Source organism: Microtus oregoni, unplaced genomic scaffold (assembly GCF_018167655.1).
Source record: "Microtus oregoni isolate MIOR12 unplaced genomic scaffold, Mior012 000013F_ref0000133, whole genome shotgun sequence".
NCBI lineage: Eukaryota > Metazoa > Chordata > Mammalia > Rodentia > Cricetidae > Microtus > Microtus oregoni.
The window spans coordinates 41,473,112-41,500,066 of NW_024543072.1; the positions used below are offsets into that span (position 1 = coordinate 41,473,112).

At 36.2% G+C, this 26,955-nt stretch overlaps 1 protein-coding gene across 4 annotated transcripts in view; it reads left to right on the top strand.

Moving 5' to 3' along the window:
• The window catches only part of Rasal2 (RAS protein activator like 2), a 284,658-nt gene that overhangs the window by 129,616 nt on the left and 128,087 nt on the right, over window positions 1-26,955 (top strand). For all 4 annotated transcript variants that reach the window (XM_041662766.1, XM_041662768.1, XM_041662767.1 and 1 more), the window contains one exon: window positions 11,639-11,762. In XM_041662766.1, the coding sequence (XP_041518700.1) occupies window positions 11,639-11,762 (124 nt within the window). The remainder of the gene's footprint in view (window positions 1-11,638; window positions 11,763-26,955) is intronic.

The window sequence follows — 26,955 nt, forward strand, 5'->3', positions numbered from 1 at the left end:
TACAAACCTTTCTGTCTCTTTCCCCACCTCAGTATCTCACTGTAATTCTGAATAAAAGTCAATGACCAATAACCATGCCCCAGCTTTATTGACCAAACACACTGCTAGCCTATGATTTTTAGCACTTAGCCTCACTCAAGTTTTCAGAACACAAGCAGAATGGAGCCAGGTTCTTTCCCAGAATGTGACATGAGTGGTCTCTTGTCCTGTTCCCAATAGAATCCTGAAACCACGTGAGCATAGCCCTTATTTCCCATATTTCTGTTGGTTTTTGGTCTTCCACACTCCAATCCTATTAATATCTACTTAGTTTTCTTTCTCTTCTCTAGCCCACAACCCTAACTCTTTCACATTTCTTCCTCTTACAAATGAGTTCCAGTAACCTGTGAGCCATATGACCAAGTTTACCACAGCAACAACCCGCTTCCTGGTGCCAGTTTTCTATATTAACCACTCTTCTAAGCTGTCTCACAAAAATATTTGCGGAAGCGTAAAGAAGGAACGATATTTATTTTCATGGTCAGTTTCCAGCTGTCATGGAGGCAATATTTTATGTATGGGAATCCTGTAAAGGTAAAATGATGGTTAAATTTCAAGATTGCTGTTTTGTATAATTGCAAATAGTCTCTGAATAGCCGATAGGGTTCTGTTTGTTTTGTTTTATTTTTTTAGTTCTTATTTGGAGTTCTGGCCAGAATGTTGTAAGAAGGTGCACCATTTCCACAGCTGGTACCCAAAATTCAGTCTCGTAGTATCACTATCAGCATCACGACATCATATCAACCTTGTGAAGTCATTGTTATGGGGCCCATCTTCTTCCTGGAAGCTTCAAAGATTACTGCAGAAAAATCTACTGTTCATTGTAGAAAACTTAGACATTACCCATATAGACATATATTCAATGAAAGATACAATATAGACAAAATGGGCATGAGGAAAAGTAAAATATTTCCTTATAATCTATCTTCTTTCTGTCCCATACCAGATGGCTCCCGACATGAGACAAAAATTCTGAATTTTTCTTGTAACAACATGCTTGGATTTAGATGACAGAACCATTGTCCAACTTCAAAGCCAGCTCTTATTTTTAAGTAGAAATGTATACATGTCCAGATAATCAAATTTTGCCATGCAGATAATACAGCATAAGTCAGATTTCTCTTTGCTTGTTGATTCTTTCTGGATAGCTTTCTTTTCATCTTTAGGCATCTAGGTGTCCAAGGTTTCTCCATTCTTTGAAGATGAGTATTTTCCTGCAAAGACAAGAGCAGAACCGTGCCCCAACCCTTATGAGGTTTTCTTACCACCTGTATACTGTCATGTCTGTAGATGAGCTGTCATTTCTCTTTCTTAAGAGTTTTCTCATTTTCAAGCTGAATCTTTATTAATTTTGATGGTATCCACAGCGTTTCTTCTGTGGAAACAAGAGCGAAACCCCTTCCCCAACGCAGCAGATCTCCTGGCTTCCATTGTAAGGTCAACACAACCTTGAAATACACCGGCTGATTTAATTCAGAAGACTTTTCTATTATAGAGTGTCTGTTTGCTGCTGTTATCCCTTTCTCATTAGCGTTAAGAAAATTCAAGGTCAATAAAGCATTATGTAATCTATTTCCAGGGGTATTTTTCATCCCTTTCTGTTCGTTTAACATATTCTTTATATTGTGATTTGATCTTTCTATAGCTGCCTGGCCTGTAGGATTGTGTGGTATAGCCTGTTTTATATTATAATAAACAAAAAACTGTTTCTTTTTATTAGAGACATATGCTGGACCATTATTTGTCTTTATTTGTGCAGGTATACCAATGATGGTCATAACTTCTAATAAATGTTTGATTACTGAATCGGCCTTTTCTGAGCTCAAAGCTGTTGCCCATTGAAAACCTGAATAAATGTCAATGGTGTGGTGTGCATATTTTAATTTTCCAAATTCTGTAAAGTGGAACACATCCATCTGCCCGATTTCATTCCTTTGAGTACCCTTTAGGTTACTCCCTGCAGGTAGCAGTGTTTGGTTATAGAAAGAGCAAGCAGGCCATCTCTTTATAGTCTCCTTTGCTGTTGACATGTTTTTTTATGAAATTCTGAGGCCTTCAACACATTTCCAATCAATAATCGATCAATTTCTGCATTACTTTGTGCTAGAGGACCTGGCAGACTCGTATGGGATTGGATATGTGTTATATATATGGGACAGAGCCTATTCCTGATTATGTCTTGAATTTGTATGGATAATGAAGTCAATTCTGTATTATCTGGTGTAAATTCAGTGATTTTAATATGCAAGACAATTCTTTATGTTGTGAATCAGTAACTATATTGAGAGGTTTTTTAAAATCTCTTAATACCATGAGAATAGCTTATAATTCTGCCTTTTGGACAGTATTATAAGGGCTTTGTTCTACCTTACTTAAATCTTCTATTTTGTAACCTGCCTTTCACTATTTATTTGCATCAGTATAAAATGTACAGGCTCCAGTTATTGGTGTGGCCCATACAATGCGGGGAAGGATCCAAGTATTCTCTTTATAAGGTTAATTCTATCACTTTTGGGATAATTGCTATTAATCTCTCTTAAAAAATTAGCACAAGCTCTTTGCCAAGGTTCATTATCTTCCTGTAATTTTTTAATTTCATCAGTAATAAAAGACAATATAATCTCTGCTGGGTCTATACTTGCTAGTTGACAAAGTCTTAGTGTTTCCTTTTATAATTAATTCTAAGTCTTCTTCCACATAAGTTTTTAATCTTTTTTATTTATTTGTTAAGTACACAGTATTCCTCCTGCATGTATACCTGCAGGCCAGAAGAGGGCACCAGATCTCATTATAGATGGTTGTTAGCCATCATATGGTTGCTGGGAATTGAACTTAGGACCTCTGGCAGAGCAGCTAGTGCTCTTAACCTCTGAGCCATCTCTCCAGCCTTCGGTTTTTAATTTTTTACTTTTAATTTGGTTTATGTGGTAAAAATATCCATTCTAAGGTAGTTATCTTCCCTCTGCATTAAAATTTCTGTAGGAGAAATTCTGGAAGGCAATATGAAATTAAAGGTAATAAAATGCAATTTAGATTTGGATTCACCCTATCCTCGTGTGCCTCCTGTAATTTCTCTTCAACAGTAATCAATTCCTCTTCAGCTTTAGCTGTTAATTCTCTGGAACTATTTAAGTCTTTATTACCATCTAAAGTTTTGTTTAGATCAGGTGTTATCCCAACAGCTGTTCGTAGACTGGAAATGTCTCCTAGTGATCTTTGAAAGTCATTAAGAGTCTGTAATTGATCTCTCCTAATTTGTGCCTTTTGTCTTCTAATTTTCTGTAAGCCTATTTTATAACCTATTTAATTGTCAGAATCTCCTCTCTTTATTTTTTCAGGAGCAAGTTGTAATCTTTATTTAAGTAAAACTTTCTTTACTTCTTCAGACATTCTTTCTAAAGTATCTATGTTTGAACCAGATAGCAAAATATCATCCATGTAATGGTAAAGTATAGATTAAGGAATTTTTTTTAAAATAAGAGGGAGGGATGGGGGAAGGGAGGGAGATGGGAGAGAGAGAGAGAGAGAGAGAGAGAGAGAGAGAGGGAGGATATGTGCATTATATTAACATATATAGTATAAGAGGCCACGCCCAAGTTGGCGGGTAACTTAAAGGCTACTGGCTGCAGGAATTTCTACAACAGGAGACCAAGGTAGAGTATTCAGGCTTTACTTTCTTAAATGATCCTGCACATCATGGAACCTGTTTATTAGGTTAATGATATTGTCAGATTTGCCTCCTAAACAAAGAATTCTGTCGGTCATATGGAGCAACGAGTAAAAGAAAATGGAAACAAATAGTTGAGCTAGAAAGAAGAATATTTCATTGAGCTAAGTAAGGAACGATGAAAGGATGATGCTTTTGTATAAAGTAGTATTTATCGCCTTAAGACAGGCAATTTGTTCTACCATTATCAAGTCAGAAATGCTTATTAAGTCTTTTAAAAAAGGAAAATATGAAACTATTGTTGTACCTGTTATCCAAAAAACGTTTTATATCTTGTTAATTAGAGGAAATGTTTGGAAATTCATTTTTTTGGAAGGATTGTGATATAATACTTCCTACCTTTTATTCACACAGAAGGATAACTTGGAACTTCTATTGAATAGTTGACAGTTTTTTGAAGAGTTTAATGATTTCCCTGCTAAAAATACCTCAAAAGGTTGTTTTAAACTCTAATCAGCTTATCTTGGAAGTATTTATTTCTTTGTTTAAAGGTCAATCAAGAGACCCGCTATGGATTTAAACCAAATGCTTAGCCAGGTACTATTGCCATAGTCTAGTTATCACTCATAAGTTGAATGTGTGGTTTTCTATTTTGTTTTGTTCTTTTTTGTTTTTTTTTTAATGCCCTCTTTTATCTCTATGTGTTTCTTGTCAGATTGGATAAAATCTGTTTGAGGGGTACACATGGAACATGATAAATATACTAAATTAGCAGTTAGGGAATATAGCAGAAGGGTGGATCTTGGCAAAATCTTAAAAGAAGTTTGCCAAAATGTCACCCTGAAAGAAAAAACTCATTGGTTCAGTGAATTTTTTGCATGTATATTGCTTATGTGTTTTGAAATTTATTTAATTGCATGTGTCCAAGGAGAAACCCATAAGGCTTGATCCAAAGCCTGTTTAAAGTGGGCATCTGAGGCTTTTGAGCGACTCTGAGTTCCATTTTCCTTTCAAGAGATAATGTCAAGTAAACTACAGATTAAGGAGTGGAGAGGAAATGATAGAGAAAGCAATCATGCTCTCTCAGGTGTAGCCAACATCAAACTACAGAAGAAACCTGAGTTTGTGAGTTTCTTTTAGCAATGTTAACCTGTCAAGGTAAACCTTGCTCCATTTTTCTTAAATATGCTTTCTGTGTTTTTGATCTTTTTAAAGATTTATTTATTAATTTATTTATATTTGTATATGCGTGTTTTGTCTGCATGTAAAACTGCACACAGAAGATGGTATCAGATCCCATGGGACTACAGTTATTTATGGTTGTGAGCTGCTGGGTGTAGCTGGGAATTGAACCTGGGCCCTCTGGAGGAGTGCAAGGGGTCTTAAACACTGAGCCATCTCTCAAGTTCCCATTGTTTGGGATTTTAAAGCTGGATGCTAGTTGTGTAGGCAGCAAGGCAGTCATAATGTAATTTTAAAATATAATTTTCTCAAAGATATATATATATCCTTAGATATATTGATGAAAATAGCAGTTGGGCTTTGCAGAACATCTGAAAATTAACTGGTAAACCCTGGGACTAGGTATCCACGACATATTTCATTCAGAATAATTTTCTAGTTATTTAACAAATGTAATGTTCACCTGTTTGTGCATTTCTGTGTTAGAAATTGCAAAGATAAAAACCAAGGTCTCCTTTTCTTTAACAAACTTGGTAATAGAAATAAGACAAAAAGTGAGGCTGAAGAGATGAACAGCTAAAGTACTTGTCGTGAAATAATTGTTTTGTACAGTGTGAAGATGTGTTGCTCTCATTGGTTTAGTAAGGAACTAAATGGCCAGTAGTTAGGCAGAAAGAGGTGAGGCAGTACTTGTGGACAGGGAGGGAGCTCTCTGATTTGAAGGAGAGTGGAGTCACTTGAAATGCAGGGAGAAGCAAGATGATCCTGCCATGCTGAAGAAAGGGACTAAGCCACATGGTAGAACATAAATAAGAAATATGGATTAATTTAAATTGTAAGAGTTAGTTAGTAACTAGTCTAAGCTATCAACCAAACATTTATAATTAATATTACGTCTCTTTGTGGTTATTTGGGAGTTGTCTCACAGGACAGAAAATTCTGCATATGAGTACTTGCTGCTTGTGCAAAAGATCCAAGTTTAGTTCCCAGCACCATATTGAATGGCTCATAACCATCAATAACTCCAATTTCGGGGAATCTGATGTCTTCTTCTGCCCTCTGTGGACATGTGTATACATGTGGTACACCTATATGTGTTAGGGTCTGCACACATACACATAAAATAAAAAGTATTTTTAAAAGTGATATTTGATGAATCATACAGTTAAACTGGATATTAGAAGTAATTCATTTACTAAAGAACCTTGATTTAACTACATATATCATTTAGAGTTTACTGGTAGTGGGTGATTATCAAAATGTAGTATATATTGAAAGAAGAAGTGGTAAGAAAAAGAAAGGATAGTTATATTTAAAGCCGTGGGTGGCTTCCCAATGCTCTTTGAATTATACATGGCCTGTGGTATTAAGTGTGTCATGATATATTTTGGTATTCTCCTCTGCTTCTGTCTCTTAAGAAGCTCTAGCCATTTGGCCTATCCTTCTTCCAAAACACATTTTTAAAAATGCATGTTAACTAATCTCTTTCCTGATATTATTTATTTTTATTTGCCTAAAATGATCCCCATCCTGCCATAAAAGATTTATTCATTCGTTTGTGGTTTTGTGGTTATTTTAAGATTTGGGTATTGTAAGGTACAAACTGTTAATCTACATGAAATTAGTTGAAAGTCATAAATCCACTATAATAACTAGGGTGATGAAAGATTGTTATGGGAGGAAGCTAAGACAATTATATTTTAATGGCCAATTAGGGCATTAGTACAGAGTGCAGAGTCCTGGGAGTGCCAGTATCTACCCTGAACCTTAAGATGAATAGGAATTTTTCTGATGGGTACAGAATAGGAAAAAAAAAATCAGTGATGGTATTTAAAGTTGAGAGAATAAATGAAATAGGGACACTGAACTGTAAAATAGGGGCTATATTAGGGCAAGCAATTGGTATTCCTGAGCTATAAAATCTGAAATTGGACACAAAGCGAGTGAATGACCAGGTTGTGGGAAACCTGTGTACTCTGTTGAGGAGCTTGCACTTCATGGGGTAGTTCTTTTGAGCCCTATCATAGTAGAAACACTTATATACAATTCCTAAAAGGCTGAAGAGACTTGTGTTCTAGTTGAAGTAGAAATGATCTCCTTCCCCTGCAAACATAACACCTCTCCTTTGAAAATCACTGCTGGAGCAAAGGAGAACCACCAAAGGGCGGTAAGCCTCGGAATGACATGATCATATCTGCGTTGTGAACTAGCATGTATTAAAATGCACATTTAAGGGGCAGATACTAGTAAAGAATCTGTTGTAAGAATTTGAGTAAAAGAAAAAGTATTTATCACGAGGTATGATAAAGTAATTGATATGATAAAGTGACTAATCCTTGTTCTGTAAACAATAAAACCAGCCCCTTCCCCAATACACATATTTATCATTCATTGTTGGATAGTGTGCAGCCTAACACTGCAGTGGTCATTTTACTGCAGCTACCTGCCATGTACAATTTCCCAATTGTGGCCCAGCAATCCACACTTAAAGCTGAGAAGGCAGAGAACCTCCGGAGAAGTGCAGATCTACTGAACAGCAGCTTATCTAGAGATCTTGGCCAAGAGTTCTACTACGTTTTTGCAGGGAAGAAGTTTTCCAGAGGACAACTAAGGATTGAGAACACAAGAGATATTCACTGTTATGCTGAACAGAGAGGCCTGAACTTGCCAGGGAGAGATTCTTTTAAACTAACTTCACTGGAAGTGAATCCTGGAATCTATGGGAGACCATACCTCAAAAACACAGAAATTGAAGTTTAGTAAAGCTAAGTAGTTTATGTATCTTGGTTTACTAAGAGCTTATGACCAAGATTTAAGAGTAGAATAGTTAGCGACATTGAAAATAGATGAGCAGTCCTCAGCTTTACCTGCCTTGAATGTCTTAACACTGGTACGGTTTCAAAGCCCTATTGGATGATTACAATTTGAGGAAAATTGGGAGTCTTATATTGAGATACTTATCCATGGTAGGAAGGACAGAAAACTATACCTTATGGCAGTGGCTGTCAACTTGGAGTAAGCACATGAATCCTGTTGAAACAGAGCACTGAACTCTACCACATTTCTGATTTAGGGAGTGTGGGTGGAGCCTGAGAATGTGAATTGTAAAACTCTGTTAATTCCAGAATAAATTGAAATTAATTTCCATGTGATTATAAGTAAGGTGAAACATACTTTATAGGAAGCATATATGTACGTATGTGAATATAAATATTACATGTACCACCTTGCACTGCAGGTGTCATAGACAGTTTGCCAAGAGGACAAAGAAACCAAAACTTACATTTTATTTTGTTGTAAACACACCTTAGAAACTATTATTCTTATTGCTTTCTGCTTTCTTCTTTTATAGAAGACAGGAATTAAAGTGCTTAATTCTTCTCTCTATCTCCTCCCTTTCTCTCTTCCTCACTCCTTTCTTCCCTCTCTCCCTCCCTTCCTTCCTTTTTTTTTTTTGACTCCAGACTGATACAGAAGCCCAACCAAGGCCAAAGAAATGTAAAAACTATTCTTAAGTCATAGAAACTGGGAGATGTATAAGTTATTAAGAACAATTCTTGAAACAGTAGGATGACGTGGTCAGATAAATTTAGAATAGTCAAAAGAGAAAATTGCTATCTGAAACTGTCTCTGTAACAGAATCCTAAGATTTGTCAACTCTGATTTGATTCATTTGAAAGGAATGAGATTACCAATAAATAGGTATCTTTAAAATATTGTATCTAAGGAGCAATCTAGACTTTAAGACAATAAAATATTCTTGAGAAATTTCATCTTAGGGATACTGGAGCGTTGGCTCGGTGGTTAAGAACACTTGGTGCTTTTACAGAGTTCAGTTGCTAGTACTCAGATGAGGTAGTTTATAGCTAGCTGATCTTATCTCCAGCTTGAAGGTATATGTCAATGCCTTCTCTTGGCTTGTGTGGGCATGCAAATAACACACACATACACACACTATGTAAATACATAAATAATAAATTTTAAAAAGAAATTTAAATCCCATGATGTTTTCTTTTCTTTGAATCTAGAGTAAAACAACCTAATTTTTTAGAGAAAATATTTTGAATAAAATGTGTGATAATAGTTTAACTTTAAACATTAGAAATGAAGCATTTCTGTTAAGACTTGAAGAGAATAATTGACTATAAATTTTAGGCCCAAGTAGTAAGGCTGATTTATTATTATTATTATAATCATCATTTTTATTATTAATTATCATTATTATTGTCATTATTGTGGAAACCAAGCATATAGTATATATAGAGTTTGTATCCCTTTTCATGGATATGATCTTTATAAATTTCCACAGGGAGAAAACTATCTTCCTCTGAAACACTATAAGCAATTCATGTTTTTGTAAAGCTTAAATGTTTATTCAGGTAATAGATAGTTGAAAACCATTACAACTAGTTATGTTTATTTGCTCAATGATTCCAATTTTTTCTTTTCTAAATTTACTCTCTTTGTTTCTACTTTTGGAGCAAGTAAAAGTTACTTTTGCCTTTTAAAGCAAAAGTCAATTAGCCTTCTAGTGCTACTCTTTAATTATTTAACTAGAGAAGATATAGTTTACTTTGAAAAGGGATGGATGACTTAGGTTACAGTTCATGGTGTTTTTATTACTTAGTATTTTAGGAATACTTAAAGGAATGCCTTTATTGATTATGTGGCCTCTGTTTTAGCAATTTTATCTTTCTTAATTCTACCCTTTGATTTATTGCTGTATGAAGAGTAAGCATAGTTCATCTAATGAAGGGAGAATAATATTTAGTCTTGTAAAGAGTGTGTAAACTTTCAGTACTAAGGAAGTGCTTGGATGTGTATTCTTTGAGTGCTTCATAACAGAAAGCTATCATGTTCTTGACCCCAGTTACCAGGGATTGGATTATAGATCACTGCAGAAGTCATATTCAAGTAAGTCTACCTGCTTCTGCTTTGCTGGATCATTTGATGTGATGCATGTTGATTGTAGTCCTTGGAATATATACATTATTCCTCAGATGTCAATAGATAACTATAATGCCTCTTCACAATGCAGGATTATCCGTTTTCCTCCTAATGATTAGTATTGTCTACTGTTAAAGACATTTTTCCCATATCCAAGATCATCACAGTAGCATTCTGCAAGCCTTATTGTGTTACTTTTCTCATTTAGGTCTCCAACATGCTCTGCAACTAGTTTTGTATGTGGTATAAGGAATAAATCAAGTCCCATACCCTTAATCATCATAAAGATTACCTGATTGACTTTGTACCAGTAACTGAAAAGACTCCCTACTGTTCTACTGGGCTCCCTTTGTTACAATATAGATCCCACATATTTCCTTAGTCTTAAATGTTAATCATTATTAACTGAGATTTCTTAAAAAACAACTCAAGAAGCATAAGAAAATTTATAACTGATTAGTTACTGACATACTTTAACAAACTAATGCAGTTTGTGATGAAAGTTAGAAATTATTATTTGTTTTAAAAAAATCTTTGCCCATTACTTCAGCATTAGAATAGTCAATGGATTTGTTTTCTATAGTTTTACTTATCCATAACCAAACATAATTCTGAAGTACTTTATAAAAATACCAGAGATGAACAATTCTAATTCTTAAAGCATTTTGTTCTGTACAGTATCTTTAAATAGTGTTATTCTGATGGTGCTTGTCTTTAAGTATTTGTTTTACTTTAGAATAACTGAAACCTAAAAGTAGATGCTAGTAGTCTTCTGATGCCAAAAAGAAACTGTGAAGTGCTTCCATTCATTTAATGAAAAAATAAAAGTAAGATAAATTTATTGAAACATGGGGTAGTAATGGAGAAAAAAATGACATTTCAGTAACTTGATATTGTTCTGTTTTATTAGTTATTATTATTAATCTCTTATTGCATGTAACTTACAACATAAAATCTGTCATAGATTGTGTAGGGAAAAATATACACAGGGTTTTATAATAGCTGTATTTTCAGGCATCAGTTGGTTCATTGGGGCCTTGGACTGCATCTTCCAGAAATGTGAAGAAACTGCTATGCCACACCCCCTGAAGATGCCATCCATTATTCTGCAATAATAACTTGCTGAATTGACTTTTAAAAACATTCATTGTTCTCATTCACTTATACAAATAACTATTCTGTATGGTTTTGAAACTAATAATTTTTTACTATTATAGAAACAGTCACCCTTTTGAGATAGAATATGCTGTTTTATCTTTGTACCTGTGCTACTATCTATGTTTGCATTGAAAATACACTTTATTAACTAAATTTAATTATTTGATTCTACTACTGAATAAAAGTTGGGTGACTATTTAAAAATCTTTAACAAAACCAATGTTCTTTTCAGAGATTATTGAAACTTAATTTTCATGGTCAGCTTTTGTTTCAACATTTGTCTTTGAATATTGGATAAAATTAAAGTTTGTAAACCAGTTTCTGATACAGAGGAGGCTTTTGTGTGGGTGTTATATTTTGTTCTCTGAGCTTCCAGAGCAGGTTCACACCTAGAGAGGATTTGTACTGTCTCCAGAACAGCTAATTTACATACTCGCCTTTCCAGATCCTTCAGTTTTCTTTCTAAAGAGCAGCTTCCTGTAAAAGCCTTGGTAATCTTAACATCTCTTACACTTCATTTCTACATTCTTCCTAGTTTCAAATCTCATTCCACGCTATTATCTTCATTAATTAAAACATTATTCAGTCAGGAAGTACTTAGACAAGTTCATTATTTTGTTTTCTCTCTTTTCCTTGGCTAAATAGATACCTGTGGAAGGACAGGAGCAGCAGACAGATTCCACCAAAGGGCGATGCCTGAGGAGAACCGTCAGCGTCCCTTCAGAGGGTCAGTTTCCTGAGTACCCACCAGAGGGCACCGCTAAACTAGGTAAGCTAAACAAAGGAATCCCTGCGTTTTATTGGAAGATTGGTGGATTTGTCTCTGCTACCGTGAAACATATGTTTCTTGTTAAACCTGTTTGTTCAAGTCAATAGCTTGTTAATTCAGATCTGAAGTTCATCGAGTATAACCAAGCGACTGCAGTTTTTGTATGCTAATAAATTTATGTGTGCAAACTACTCCGTAGGGTTGATGTTTGGTTTAGGCAAGTTGGATGGCATATTTCTGCACTATTGCTGATCTCTGGGTTTTCAGAGCATTGGTAGTATTGTTCCAGTCACTGTGTGAAGGAACTTGGTATTGAGACACACCCTTTTCATAGCTGCTGGTGATTTCACTGTTGTCAGAGAAGGATAATTTCTTTGTTTTTTTAAAAATATTTATTTACTTATTATGTATACCGTATTCTGTCTGTGTGTATGCCTGCAGGCACCAGACCTCATTACAGATGGTTGTGAGCCACCATGTGATTGCTGGGAATTGAACTCAGGACCTTTGGAAAAGCAGGCAATGCTCTTAACAGCTGAGCCATCTCTCCAGCCCCGATAATTTAACTTTGTATGTTCTACATAAATTATATTCAGACCAGTGTTCAAGTAGATAACGGAAAAATGTTAACCCCTTCCATTTCAGATCAGGGATAGCTTAGTGATGATCTCACTGTTCCCCAAATCAGAAACACCCTAAACACATTTCAATTGTTATATTCCAAAATAATTGTTCAATATCAAAGCAGTTGGCCTTTCCACCATTTTATATCCTATATATTATTAGGTGTTATCATTTTGCAATATTTAAATAATTAAACTAGCACAGTAATTTAAAGGAATACACAATTTAATGAAGAAGTTTGAAAAATAGTACCTGCTTTGGTACTTTTACATTGTACTATTATGTATTGATGAACTTTAAACATTATACTCATGGATACATGGTCAGTTGTGGTGGTGGTCAATGTCTATAATTCTTTGATTTGGGTTGTTTTTCTAAGGTTTTTGTTGTCTAAATGTAGGCCATAATTTAAAACCTTCATTTCCCTTATGTCTTGTAAAACTTTCTGCCTTTTAAAAAAATTAGGCTAGCTAATATTCTTTCCAAGTTTATTCTTTGAAGAAACCATATTCTGGTCATCTGGTTTCCTTTGAATCACTTTAGCATGTGTTGAAGTCAATGTTGGACCACATAATATTAAAAACTTAACAGAGCGTAAGTGTTTTATAGCTTGTTTTATTTCACATGCACTGATATTGCATATATTTAAACTGGCTAAGGGCCACCAGCTTTCGTTTCCTGTTTTCATTGTTTCTGCTATATTGAAGTGCTTAGGTTTTGAGGAAATACAATCATAGTCTGAAGAATTACTACAGAGTTCTAGAAGAGACAATTAATGACTATATAGTAAGTAGTTAAATATCTGTTGTGTTCCAGGTACTGTTCTTAAAGACAAAATAAGATGGCGGGTAGCAAAGGTGTCTGGTCTCAAGCCGTTTTCTGGCTTTTATTCTAAAAAGGTCTGGAAATTGTCCTTCCTAATGAGACTTAGTGACCATTTTGAGAGTTGTTTCCTAAAATTAGCTCTGAAATTTATCCTCATTAATATGAGAGGGCAAAACTTATCTCTGGAGATAATCTTTTTCATGCCAGTTGAATCTTGTATTAGTTTCCTGGTGATTTTCTTTAGGCAGGATCACCTTTTGTTGAATGTTCCATTGAACATTTGTGTTTGCCACATTTGGTGCCAGTCTCAAGACTAAAAAAGAGTATGTGTGTGCATGTGCACGCATGTGTGTTGGTTTTCCCTTACTTAACAAGATAAAAATACATACAGAAACAAAAATAAGTATTTAAAGATTAATTAATTATTTCTACTGGTATCTCTGTATGTCTGAAAGTAGAAATTGAAAATAAATATGCTTAGTACATCATCACACAACAATAACTATTTAGGAAAAGAAATCTAATGTGGTGTGCAGAACTTCGAGATAGAAAATTATAAAAGGTTTTAAATAAGTGAAAGTCTGGGAGGGAGATTTGTACTGAGTGTTTGAGAGCTTGCCTAGCATACATAAAAGACTGGATTCAGTCCTTAGCACCAGGTGAGAGAAAAGTGTGTGTGTGTGTGTGTGTGTGTGTGTGTGTGTGTAGCATTTTTGTATAGAAAACAGTATTCTGTGGTGATATTTTGTCAGCTCTTAGGATTGAAATTACTGAATGAGATTACTTTTCTAAGTTATCATATAGTCTTAATTTCACCTAGAAATGCATAGACCAAGGATAGCCAGGATATCTGGGAGCGGTGGTGTATACCTTTAATACCAGCACTCTGGAGGCAGAAGCAGATGCATCTCTGTGAATCCAAGGCCAGGCTGGTTTGTATTGCAAGTTTCAGGCCAGCCACAGTCTTATAAAAGTCACTATGTCAAAACAAACAAAACAAAAACAAAAATAGGGCAAAGTAGAAGAAAACAAAACAAGAATACCTAAACTTATGATGTCCACATCTGTTTAAATCTAATTGAACAGAATTCAGAATTCTGAAATGGTTATACTTTTATGTAGGACATACATTGTTACAAAGAAGGCCTGAAAGAGCAGTAAGATGGGCAGTCCTTTCAGCCATTGGTGTCAGGTCAATCAGATAATCCTAATGAAGAACAAGGGTGTAGGGCTTCACTTCTTTCCTAAATCATGCTCAGAACCAGTTCAGATGTGTTGTAGGTTTAAAACAGGAGTAACACAGTAGACTTGCAGAATGTCTTTAACAGAAGACAAATAGCAGTAATCATTAGGAAAATAACTGATTTAATTGATGAAGATTAGAAACTGTCAAAATACTAGTAAGAAAGTTAAAAAGCAAATGATGGAGCAAGACAGTATGCTTGTAAGATCTATGATGGGACATGATTGACTTGGTATATGTACAGGTTTCCTAGTGGAAAATGAGTGAGAGACTTGACACGGTATTTTACTAAAGAATTCATTGAACAGTACACCCAGTGGTGCCTGCTGGCTCATTCATTTAGATGAAGCTCCAAGTAGCAAAACTAATCTGTGGTGTTACAAGTCAGGGGAGTGGTTAGTTTCAGGTAAGAGGCAGGAATTAGCAAGATGGAAGGATATGACAAGCGTCTGGAGTACTTTCAATGTCCTTTTGTTGACTCAGGCAGTGCTTGCACCACTCATGTCCACTTTGGGATAGTTCATGAGTTTTGAGCACTTTTCTATATGAGTGTTACACTTACCAAATTTGGGGGTGGGGTGGGGGGATGTGCAAAGATCATGTTGTCAAATAAATGGACAAAATAATTGAGCAGAGAGGAGAATAGTTAAGAATTACTATCAACTTTATTATATGTTACTGAAGGGAAGCATTAAGATAAGGACAAAAAAAATCAAACATCTTGGTATTTAGAGACATTAAGTTTCTTAGTAAATTTAGTGTAAAGTAGCAGTTTTGGTGGTATGATAATAGCAGAAGCCATACTGAAATGGTTTGAAAGATAGTATATTCAGAGAGGAAATTGAATAGCAAGGTCTCTTTATACCTGTCAAAGGGATGGCAGGTTGATAGATACTCGGTAAGTAGTGACTGATTGAGTAAGGAGAACTAATGAAGAATAAATCTGAGGAAAGATAAAGGACGGGATGCCTGTTAATGGTGGCAGTATTAGTGTAGGGATATTAATGACTACTATGCCGTTCTCTCTTTCTTTCTTTCCTTTTTTCTGTGTTTGTTTGTTGTTTTCTGAGACAGGGTTTCTCTGTAGCTTTGGAGCCTGTCCTGGAACTAGCTCTTATAGACTAGGCTGGACTCCAACTCAAAGAGGGTGATTCACCTGCCTCTGCCTCCCGAGTGCTGGGATTAAAGGCGTGTGGCACCACTGCCTGATTTAAATTTTTTAAAAATCTGTGTTCAACAGGAATTTTGATTTGTAGTTTTCCTTTTCCCCTTTCCCTTCCTTCTTCCTTTCCTTTCCTTTTCCTTTTCTTTCCTTTCCTGTCCTTTCCTTACCTTTTTCCTTCCCTTTCCTTCTTCCTTCCCTTTTTCCTCTTCTTTCTGTTTTTCTGCTGCTTTTACCAACTGTCCTATCAGGTGTGCCAGTTGACAAGAAGAGGCCTTTCTAATCTGCTCTCTTATCATTTTCATCCTGGCATAGTGTGTTACTTATTTTTGTGAAGGGGACTAGGGGCGATTTGCAGCTATTTCACCATTTTCCCAGCAGATGGCAGTAAAATGTCTCAAATAAGGTACAGTTATTTAAGTCCTTTATGTAGACAAACTAACGTACAGGTTGTTGTTCTCAGCACAAAATACAGGGATTGGTACCTAAAAACAAGATAGTACAGTCCTTTATAATGTGACCCAGGCCCAGGATTCTCTTAATCAACCCCAAAGCGTTGTTAATGTATTCTAATTTTATGTATGCTAATTGATAGTATTAGTACATATTAACACATGTTAATATTAATAAAATACTGTTGTGATTGGAAGGTCAGATAGGAAGAGAGAATGAGTGGATAAACAATTAGGAGTAACTTTTAGATTCAACCTGGATACTTAGGGATAGAAATAGCACATGAAACTTAAGCTTCTAACTGCACTTCATCCAAGCCCTAGTAAAGCTGTAGTAAAGGATTATTTTACTTTAAAGACTCAGTCTTTCAAGCATATGAAAAACAAGAAAGGCAAAAGCACACACACACAAGCACACATGTGTGCATATGTATGCTTGCTCACTGACATTCTCACTCAAAACTAGTAACAGTTAGGTTATGGTAAAAGAGCCATAACTTTGAAAGAACCATTAACTCCTGGGTCATGGGTTTTTCTCCCCATTTTACTGTGTTCCCTACTTATACCTCTAGTTATATTTTCAGGGAGGATAAACAAATCCAAAAGTAACCCCCAGATTTGAGATAGCAGGAGAAATTAAAAGCAAGGTATTTTACCAAATACAGGGTAAATAAACAAATGTTTGCACACTGCAGAATGAGACTTCTCCATCCTACTTTCCTTGCCGTTATTAGCCCTCAAGCAAATATTTGGAAGAACACTATTCTTGTATCTTGTATTCTTGTGTCTTCAAACATCTATCTTTCTTTTAATGATGAAAACTTTTAAAATCCTTTCTAGCTTTCTGAAAACTAGAGTGAACTATTGTTATTGTCTGTACTCACCACTGTGTAAAGCACACCTGGATATCTTGCTCATCTCCAACTGTGACTTAGTAACCATTGGTCATCTATTCTTTTAATTAACCCACCTCATCTCTAGCCTATGTAAACACCAGTCTCCTCTCAGCTTCACTGAGATCAGCTATTTTAGATTTTACATGTGAGATTATGTGTATTAGAAAATTAAACAGAAATAAAGCCTGAACAGTGTTCAGCCATAAAATCCTGTCAATTGAATCATATGGATGTACCTATATGGCATTAGGTCAATACGTCAGATACAAAAGGATAAACACCCTGTGCACATCTCACTTATAATTAGAATCTGAAAAAGCTGATTTCATAAAAATTATGGATAGAATAATGGTTACCTTTAAGTGGGGGTGTGATTGAAGGTTGGAAAGGATGTGAGGACTATGTTAGAGAAGAGAAGAATGTGTTACTAGGTTTTGTAACAAACACAGCAGGGTGAACAAGGTTACACAGAACACATTATTTATCTCTAAATAGTCTAAAGAGAATTTTGAATATATTTCACCATAAAGAAATAATAAACATTAGGGTGATGGGTATTCTGAGTATCCTGAGGTGATAATTAGTTGGTGTATATGTGAACTAAACCTAATTGTGTACCTCATAAGTACATAAAAATGTGTCAACCAAGAGTAAAAAAATATTTAAACTAGGGTTTGTAGCCCAGTTGGTAGATTGCTTGCCTAGCATACACAAAACTCACAGTTCAGTCCCCAAGATCACATAAAACTGGGTATGGAACATATGCCTGTCATCCCAGCACTCAGGAGGTAGAAGAAGGGGAATAAGTAGTTCCAGTTTAGTCTTGACTGCTTGACATTATTTCTTTAAAAAAAAAATGCAAACTTCCTAATGGAGGCCTTTCCCCTCAGAGGAGTGGATGTGGGAAGGTGAAGGGGGTAGAAGAAAGAGGGGGACTGGGGTTGGTATGTAAAATGAAAAAAATTAAATAAAAAATGCAAATAAAAAAGTAAAGATTTTGCTCTGCATGGTGCATGAGCAGAGGATATTTTTCTAATCTATTAGATTGTAGTAATCTAAAGAAGTCAAGAGGTCTTTAGCCTTATTCAGAAAAATCTAGTTTCTTTCCTTACTGTAGGTAAACAAAACAAAACTGTAAAAGAATGATTAGAGAAAGAAACAGCTAGGTTTGGGTTTTTGTTTGTTCGTTTTTTTGTCTTTTCAAAACAGGGTTTCTCTGTGTAACCCTGGCTGCCCTAGAACTCATTCTGTAGGCAGGCTGGCCTTGAATTTACAGAAATCTTTGCCTCTGCTGGGATTAAAGGCCTGGGCCTCCACAGCACTGCAAAACAGTTTTTAAAACTGTTTTTTTAGGAGTGTGAATCCCACTGACTGCTATCAAGATAATTCCCTAGGACATTAGCTCCCCTGTTTTCTTCTTTTAAATATGCAGCATAAGAACCAGGTGTAGTTGATGTGGGAGTGTCATATATCAATCTGTTGATTTCATTGGTTAATAAACAAACTGCTTGGCCTCATAGCTTAGAACATAGGTGGGTGGAGTAAACAGAACAGAATGCTGGGAGGAAGAGGAAGTGAGCTCAGAGACTCCACAGCTCTTCTCTCGGGGGCAGATGCCTCAGAGAGATACCATGCTCCCTGCTCCTGGGCGGACACATGCGATGAAGCTCCGACCCAGGATGGATGTAGGCTAGAATCTTCCCGGTAAGCGCACCTTGGGGTGCTACAAACGATATTAGATATGGGCTAGTCCCGGTGCGAGAATTAGCCTAGAAGAGGCTAGATAGAAATGGGCCAAGCAGTGTTAAAAGAATACAGTGTCCGTGTAATTATTTCGGGGCATAAGCTAGCAGGCGGCTGAGGTGCTGGGGACACAGCCCCGCCGCTCATATCACTACATGTAGTAGCAGCCAGGTGTGCCCTTTAATCTCAGCACTTAGAAGCAGAAATGTGCAAATCCCTGTGAGTTCAAGGCCATCCTGGTCTTTATTGTGAGTTCCAGGACAGCCAGAGCTACAGAGTGAGACCCAGTCTTGGAGAAAAACAAAACAAAACCAAACAATAAAATTGTATTCTTGGTCTGCTTCACTTGCTTTGTCTTTTCTATCTAGTTCATTTTTACCTATTTTTGTGTTTCCAAACAATCAACTCTATATGAATAGCTTCAAAATCTCTATTTCTAGCTTCTGGCTTTCCTCTTAATGTAGACTTGTGATTCCAGTTGGTCATGTGAACATCTGTACCAGCATGGTCAAAACCAAAACCATTATCTCTGTGTATCTACCCTCTTCATTCCTTTCTATCTCCATAACCAGTTCTCGTGTCATAACTGTTTCTGTTAATATGGCCATTGTATCTGTTTCAACCCTGATTTCCTCCAGTTTTAAAACTTCTGTGCAGCTCATTTGGTATTTCCTTAGAGGACTATTTGAATCATATTACTTTCTTTGTTCAAACACCTTTATTATATCTCCATTTTCTGTACTATAAGATTAAGATTTCTTTGGTACTGAAGGCCTTTGAGCCTAGATCTAGCTTTGTAATGTCATCTTTCTTTCATTGCACAGCTTCCTCAGGCTCTGACCTGACAGGATTGCTTCAGGATTCCCAGGCAGTCTCAGACACTGTGGTGCTTGCTCACATTGGTCATCCACCTGCACTATCTTGCTCTGCTCCTTCACCTTACCTTTACCTTTTTTTTTATGGAAATGTGCTCTATCCAAAGGCCTGAATTAGCTGAAATCTCTTGCCAGTCTTTTCATTCTTCCAATCAGCTTCTCCAGAATGAGGATTTATCTGTGCTAGCCTATATGAATATTTTGGATGCGTGCCCTTATGTTTTCAGTAAGTTTTTGTTGTGTATCTTAGTTACTAGATGGGAACCTCATAGATGGCAGGCCTGTGATTTATGCACTCAGGTATCACCACAAGAGCCATCAGATTAGCTAGGTGGTGGTGGCACATGCCTTTAATTCCAGCATTCTGGGGGCAGAGGCAGGTGGATCTCTGTGAGTTCAAGGCCAGCCTGGTCTACAAGAGCTAGTTCCAAGACAAGCTACAAAACTACAGAGCAGCCCTGTCTCAAACAAACAAACAAAAAAGAGCCATCAGGTTGTTCTGAGGGGTTCAGTGGGTGACTGTTGCATGAAGGAATTGCACTAAACCCATTTTTGACCGCTCAGAAAGCGTTCTATTTCTGTATCTCATGAGATTGTCCTTTCCATTTTCATTTACATACACATTCTTTTCCTGAAAAGTACAGTAATAACTTAACGGTCTGTTGTGTGATGAAGGTAGAGATGGGGTTTGGGGTTGTTTATAATGCAGTTTGAGGTTTATTGTAGAGACTTGACCTAGATTTATGGGGACTCAGGATGTTTTCTAAAAGGAAAAGGAAACTACATGATTTGGATAAGTTGAGCAAAACTACGTGCTTCCTCAGTAAACTGCAACTCACAGGAATGGTGTTGGATTTTCTACCAAAAGATAACCAGGAAGGGAAGCTATTTTGTATGCTGCCAGGGTAGAAGGCCAAACACCAACCTAGCTACAAACCCTATGATCTACAATGGTGACCTGCCTGCAAGATATGCCAGTGCAACAGCGGCACAACAGTTGTGGGGGTAACCACACACTATCTGATTGGTTCACAAGATGGAACCCATTTCTGATCCTGCCTGGGAGGCCAGGAACCTGAGATTAGAGAGGTCATAGGCTTCGGGGAAAATTATGTAATAGTGTTGTGCTAAAGGAACATAACAATAAAATCATTTCTAACAACATTCTGCTATATTCATAAGTCAGTGCTTTCCTCAGCCATCCTGAAAGATGCTTCCTCCTGCCATAGATGGGAACAAATACGGAGACACATAACTAGACAATATTTAGAGAATAAGGGACCTTGGAATATTCAGCCCTAAATAGGATTTCTCCATCAAAATCCTCTCCTCAAGGCTCATGGAATTCTGCAGAAAGATCGTAAGAGCCATTGGGGATAGAAAACATCAAAAAAAACAAGACCTAGATACAGCAGGACTGATGCATATATCAACTCACAGAAGCTATGGCAACAAGCATAGGGCTGCAGAGGTCTAAGCCAGATGGGGTTCCATTGTGAGAGGGAAAATAGACAGAAGCTCCCATCTCTAACCTAGAGCTATCTCAGGTTGGTAACCACGCTTAAAGGAAAAAAATAGTTTTCTCCAACAAGAGTGTCATGTACCAGTATATAAACGAAACTTAAGGGCCCATGCCCAAAAGTAAATGACCAACACAAAACAAACTCGGTGGTGTTTTTGGAGGTTTTTTTGTTTGTTTCACAGTGCTTTGTATCTGGGGTGTGTGTGTGTGTGTGTTAGAGTTTTTTTCGCTTATGTATTATCATCGGTAAGTTTATTGTGATTTTTTTCTTTCACTGATTTTTTTTTTCTGTTGGTTTATTTTGTCCTATTTTGATTTATTTTGTCCTATTCTGGTTTATTTTATTTATTATTATTGTTAATTTTAGATCCTGTATTTTAAAAGGAAAAAGAAAAAAAGGGATGTTGATTTGGGTAGGTAGGAAAGTGGGAAGGGTCTGGAGGTAATTGGGGAAGAGAAGACCATAATCAGAATATAGTAGATGAAAAAAATTTTTTTCAATTAAAACGGGAAAAAAATCCAGGGCCATATTTTAAAAGATCTTTCACTAAAGGATGGTGTTCTTTTTTTTTCTCAGAAAAAATAGTAAAATATCTACAAAGCAAAAATTATGTAATCAATATAGTGTTTATGTTTCTTATAAAACAGAGTATCTCAACCTTCCTAATGCTGCAGCCATTTAATACAGTTCCTCATGTATTGTGATCCCCAAAACCATAAAATTATTTCATTGTTACTTCATGTCTGTAATTTTGCTACTGTAATGAGTCATAATGTATGCAGGATATCTGATATGTAACTCCAAATGGGTCATTACCCACAGGTTGAGAACCACTTTTTCTTAAAGATGTGGTCTGGTCAAATCTACTATCCTGCTCAATATAATTATGTTTTAAAATAAAGAACAAGTAGAGCAGGTGGTAGTGGTCACGCCTTTCATCCCAGCACTTAGGAAGCAGAAGCGGGCAGATCTCTATGAGTTCAAGGCCAGCCTGGTCTACAGAATGAGCACCCAGACAGCCAGAGATGTAACACAAAGAAACCTGGTTTTTTTTCTTTTTCTTTTTCTTTTCTTTTCTTTTCTTTCTTTTCTTTTCTTTTTTTTTTTTTGAGAGAGTGAGAGAGGAAGGAAGGAAAAACAGTTTGAGACCAAAGCTTTGCTCACTCATTGCATTGCATTCTGCATTTAAAACAAAAACAAAATCAAAAGCAGTCCCTCTTCCAGGCTCCACTAAGACCAATGTCGTGAATCTGCTCACATATCATTCACAACAATCTTTCAGATTCTGGTTAATGTTGATCTCTTTAATTACTAGAATATATAAAAAAGCATGTAAGTAGACTGCCTTCTCAAAAAAAATCTCAGTAAATGGTTCTAATATATATTGCATACTGTAATTACACATACTAAAGAAAAGAATTTCTACTGACAAATGAAATTTAGTATAATATGGAAACTCTTATATGAAACTGATATAGAAAATTTGGAAAGCACAGGAAGCTATGAAGAGGCAAAACAAACCCAGATGCCAGTCAAATAGAGAAATGTGGAGCAGTTTGGTAGTGTACCACAGTGACGTGGGAATAGTACTCAGCCAGCACAAGTAGACATTCTAGTGCTACCACATTGAGATTGGACATAGCACTCATGGAACGTGAGTGTGTTTCCATTTCCTCATCTGTAAAATGGATAGATGACTTGTCCCTTAGGTTGTTTATTTTAGAATTCAGCCCCATAGAAAATTAGCATTAGAATTTTCTTTTTAGGTAGTTTGCCTTTTTAAAAAATGTTTTATGGGACTAGAGAAATGGTTCAGCCTTTAAAGGTTAGGCTCACAACTAAAATGTTTTATGACTTATCTTTTATTTCTATTGCAGTTTATGAAGGCGTGAGTCACAAACAATCCCACACCAGTTTGGAATTATGATTAATAGAATGGTCATTTATTTAAGGGGGAAAAACTTACAGATCACCGTCCCAGACAAAGGCCCTCTGCTCAATCAGGAAGGGAGCCTAGTCGCCCGAAGTGGAGCCGGAAGCCAGAGAGAGAGAGGAGGGCAGTTGCTGCTTTTTGAGAGAGAGAGAGAGAGAGAGAGAGAGAGAGAGACCATGCCCCAATGGGCTGGTATGGCTGAAGGAGTGGAAGGAGCTCCCGCAACAAGTTTAGTTTGCTTCAGTTGCATATTAGGTAATAATAGAAATTGAATGAACTACCTGATAAATTATTTAGAACTATATCATGTATGAGTTGTTTTACATGTTATGTATTCATATGTCAAGTCTTAATGTAGCAAAAGAGTTCATCTTTTATCTAAATAAAAGATTTTGTAGAAATAGAGACCACATACCTATGGCCATCATTTGTATTGAAAGTAACCTGCAATTTGTATTTTTACGAGATGTCTAGAATCATGTTTGAGCTGTGAAAGCAGATTAACTCAACAGGTCAAAAAACCTAACAGGCAATTTTATATTTGTTTTTAAAGCGATTGAGGAAAATGAATTTTCTAAGGTCATATTTTAAAGAAATAAGTTAAGATTCTATTTCATGTATTTTGGTTTTTTATTGTGTGTGTGTGTGTGTGTGTATATATATATATATGCATGTTTGCATATACACAGGTGCGTATTTGTGCACATGTATACAGAGTCTAAGGACAACCTCAAACATCATTTCTTAGTATCTGTCCATACTGTTTTTGTAGACAAGAGTCTCTCATGGACTTGAAACATGCCAATTACCCCCAACAATATGGGATCTGTCTTTTTCTACTTCCCTACTGGGTTCTGCAGATCAAACTCATGCTTGCAAGGCAGGTACTAACTGAGTCATCTCTCCAGTTCCCAAATCCCTTTTTACAATAAATGAAGAGAGATGTAAACATGGTCTTGGCTGTGTGAGTATGAGTATATTCCGAAATATTTATTATTATCTATCGCTATCCCCAAAATGCTTTTAGATGCCCTTTGTTGTTTATTACTTAATTCTTCCATGAACCTTATTCTTACAGGATATTCTTGCTGAAATGATATAAAACAATATGATTTCCTTGTATCTATCCCACTTAATATTTTTCCTAATTTTCTTTGCAATACTGTTTTGTTCACATGAAAGCCAGAGTTAAAGAGCAGACAGATAGGGCCTTTCCCTTTGCTATTTCCTTCAGCCAATTCCAGTCAAGGTAAGGAAATGTATTTGATGCAGTCATCTTAGCTGCGAGAGCAAGGTAATTCTCAAAGGTTTTTTTCTTCCTCTTTTTCTTTTTGAGACGGGTTTTCTCTGCATAAGAGCCCTGGCTGTCATGGAACTCACTTTATAGAACAGAATGGCCTTAAACTCAAAGAGATCCACCTGTTTCTCTCTGCCTCCCGAGTATTGGGGTAAAGGTGTGTGCCACTACTGCCTGGCTTCAAATTCGTTACTGCAAGTTTACAAGAAACCTCTGACTATTATCACTTGTTTGTCAAGTGCCCTTCCTAAAACATGCGACTATACTGCTATCTATATGACTTAATGGAAATTCTGGTCTTCTGCGGCTTTTTCATCAGAGTAGAATGAGGGGGGGTGTGTGTGTTGGAATTAGTTTTAAAATTTAGTGGCATTTCTGAATAAGTGGGTGACTTTGGTGTTTGTCATAAGAATTATAAACAATGGTTTCTTTTTCTAATGTGAACTCTTGGAATTCAGTAGGAAGAACACATTATCAAAATGCCTTTCCTTGTAGGCCAACATTAAAAGAAGCTGTGTTTGTGTTTAGAGAAGCTGTGTTTATGACCCATCTGCTCTTCAAAAGAAGGAACATGCATAAGTACAAGAGCCAGTGTCTACACAGTTTGGTGTACACCTCAGCCTGGCTGCTACTGAGATGTGTTTCTGCTTGGAAGAGTAGAGGATAATTGTTAAAGAATTGCTTGCTTGTTGATTTGTTCGAAAATGAATAAATTTGATATATAAGTTTTCAATTATGTGCAGATAGCTAAGTTGTGTTCTTTTTTTTTTTTCAAGAACAATGCATTTGTGGTTTAGAGTTTTAGTGACTAGCACATTGAATTCTATACCTGGAACAAAGAGTTCTTTGACTGTACTTTTGTTAATCATGAAGGGAAATATATTATCCACAGTCTTCAAAAATTTACAAGAATGGATTATTTCATTGATTCATAACTAGAAAAATTTTCTTAGCTTTTTATTCATGAAGACAAAGCTTATTGATACTAACCTTGAAATCCTGCATAGATAGAGCCCCCAGGAGTCAACTTTTGTCTGTGCCAAACCGTCAGTTTACTATGTAGACCTGACTGTGGTCATAGCAATGAACAGACAGGTGATCTCTCCTCTCTGAAATGAACATGGTTGACGCCTAATGATCTGTTCTGAATTGTGATCAGGTTTACGGCCATATTACCCTGTATACACTCGATCTCTGAATTTTGATCAAGACTCCACCTAACTCTCTGAGGCTGTTGCTAACAAGAGAGGGATTTTCTGCATGACCATGGATGTTAACCACTCTGTAGCATATTAATGACTGCATACTGAAGCATTTCCTCCTGCTTCCCAGCAGTTTTGAGAACGTCCTAGTGCTGTAATAGAGGATTAAACGTTAATTGAACTCTTTAAGTCTCCATTTCAGAAACTGTTTCCCTAACCAAGGCAGTAAGCATAGCAGCTGACTATAGGCTTATCACCAGTGAAATAAGGTGGAAATACTGGAAACAACTTCTGCTGGCCAGGATTTTGCTCATTATGAGTAGGTTCTAGCTGAGTAACTATCTTTCCTTGATACCTAATTCTGCTGCCTTCAATTGGCTACTTCAGTTACACTATGACATATGAAATGGATGTACTATCTCCCTGTTTTAAAGTTATTCTAAAGTGTACTATGTCTAGATATTTATAAAGTGATGATAAATGAAACATACTCATCCTTCTGCCTGTCCCTCTATCAATTATTAAGCTCCTACTGATGTCATGCATATTTTCATAAAGTCTGGAGCTGGGTGGAAAGCAAGATGAAAGTTCCTTCCATTTTTCCATTCCCAGAATGTACCTCACACTGTGGTGGGGAAAAGAGACATTAGACATCAGAACTTGCGTGGATTGTGATGAGAAATGGAGTCAGGTCAGGAAAAGAGACACTACACAGGAAGATGATCAGCTCTTACTGTGGAAGTTAAGATATGCCATACTAAGAAATAATTGTGAATCTGGATTTTGAATGATAAATAAGAAAGCAGACATGCCTGGCGGAGCAACAAGAACTCCAAGACTGGGCACATAGCATGGTATTAAAGATAGTGCTATGCTGTGGCAGTTCTTGGCGCATCTTTAAGAGTATTGAATACTGGAATAGCATATTTATATTTAAGAAAAAATTTTTCCTCAACAGGGGATCTCAGATTCAAGATCTTGTCAAGTATTAGAACTGCAGAAAGTAAATGTTCTTTTTTTTCATAGTACAATAAAGTAGTCTTATAATTTCTCCTTCAGATATCTAACAGTGCCATTATTGACCTGAACTCACTACCATTCAGAACTTTTGTAAGAATAATAAATAATTGCAGAGTCTAATGTTTTAAAAACATTTCAGGAGAAACCCTCACAGTTGAGATTATGTGCATGAACTTTTTTTTTTTGACATTTGGGAAAAGATTATTGTACTATGTTATAAATAACACTACTGTTGTTTAATATTAGTAACAAAATTTGAAAACTGGTTGCAGCATTTTGATGAGTGGACAGCCAGCCTCTTACTCCCACAGCAAGCAAGGCTTTCAGAAAGTCATTTCTGTCACACATGAACTCCGACTTCTGTTTTGTTTGTTATTTTTGAACTGAAATCTCTTCCT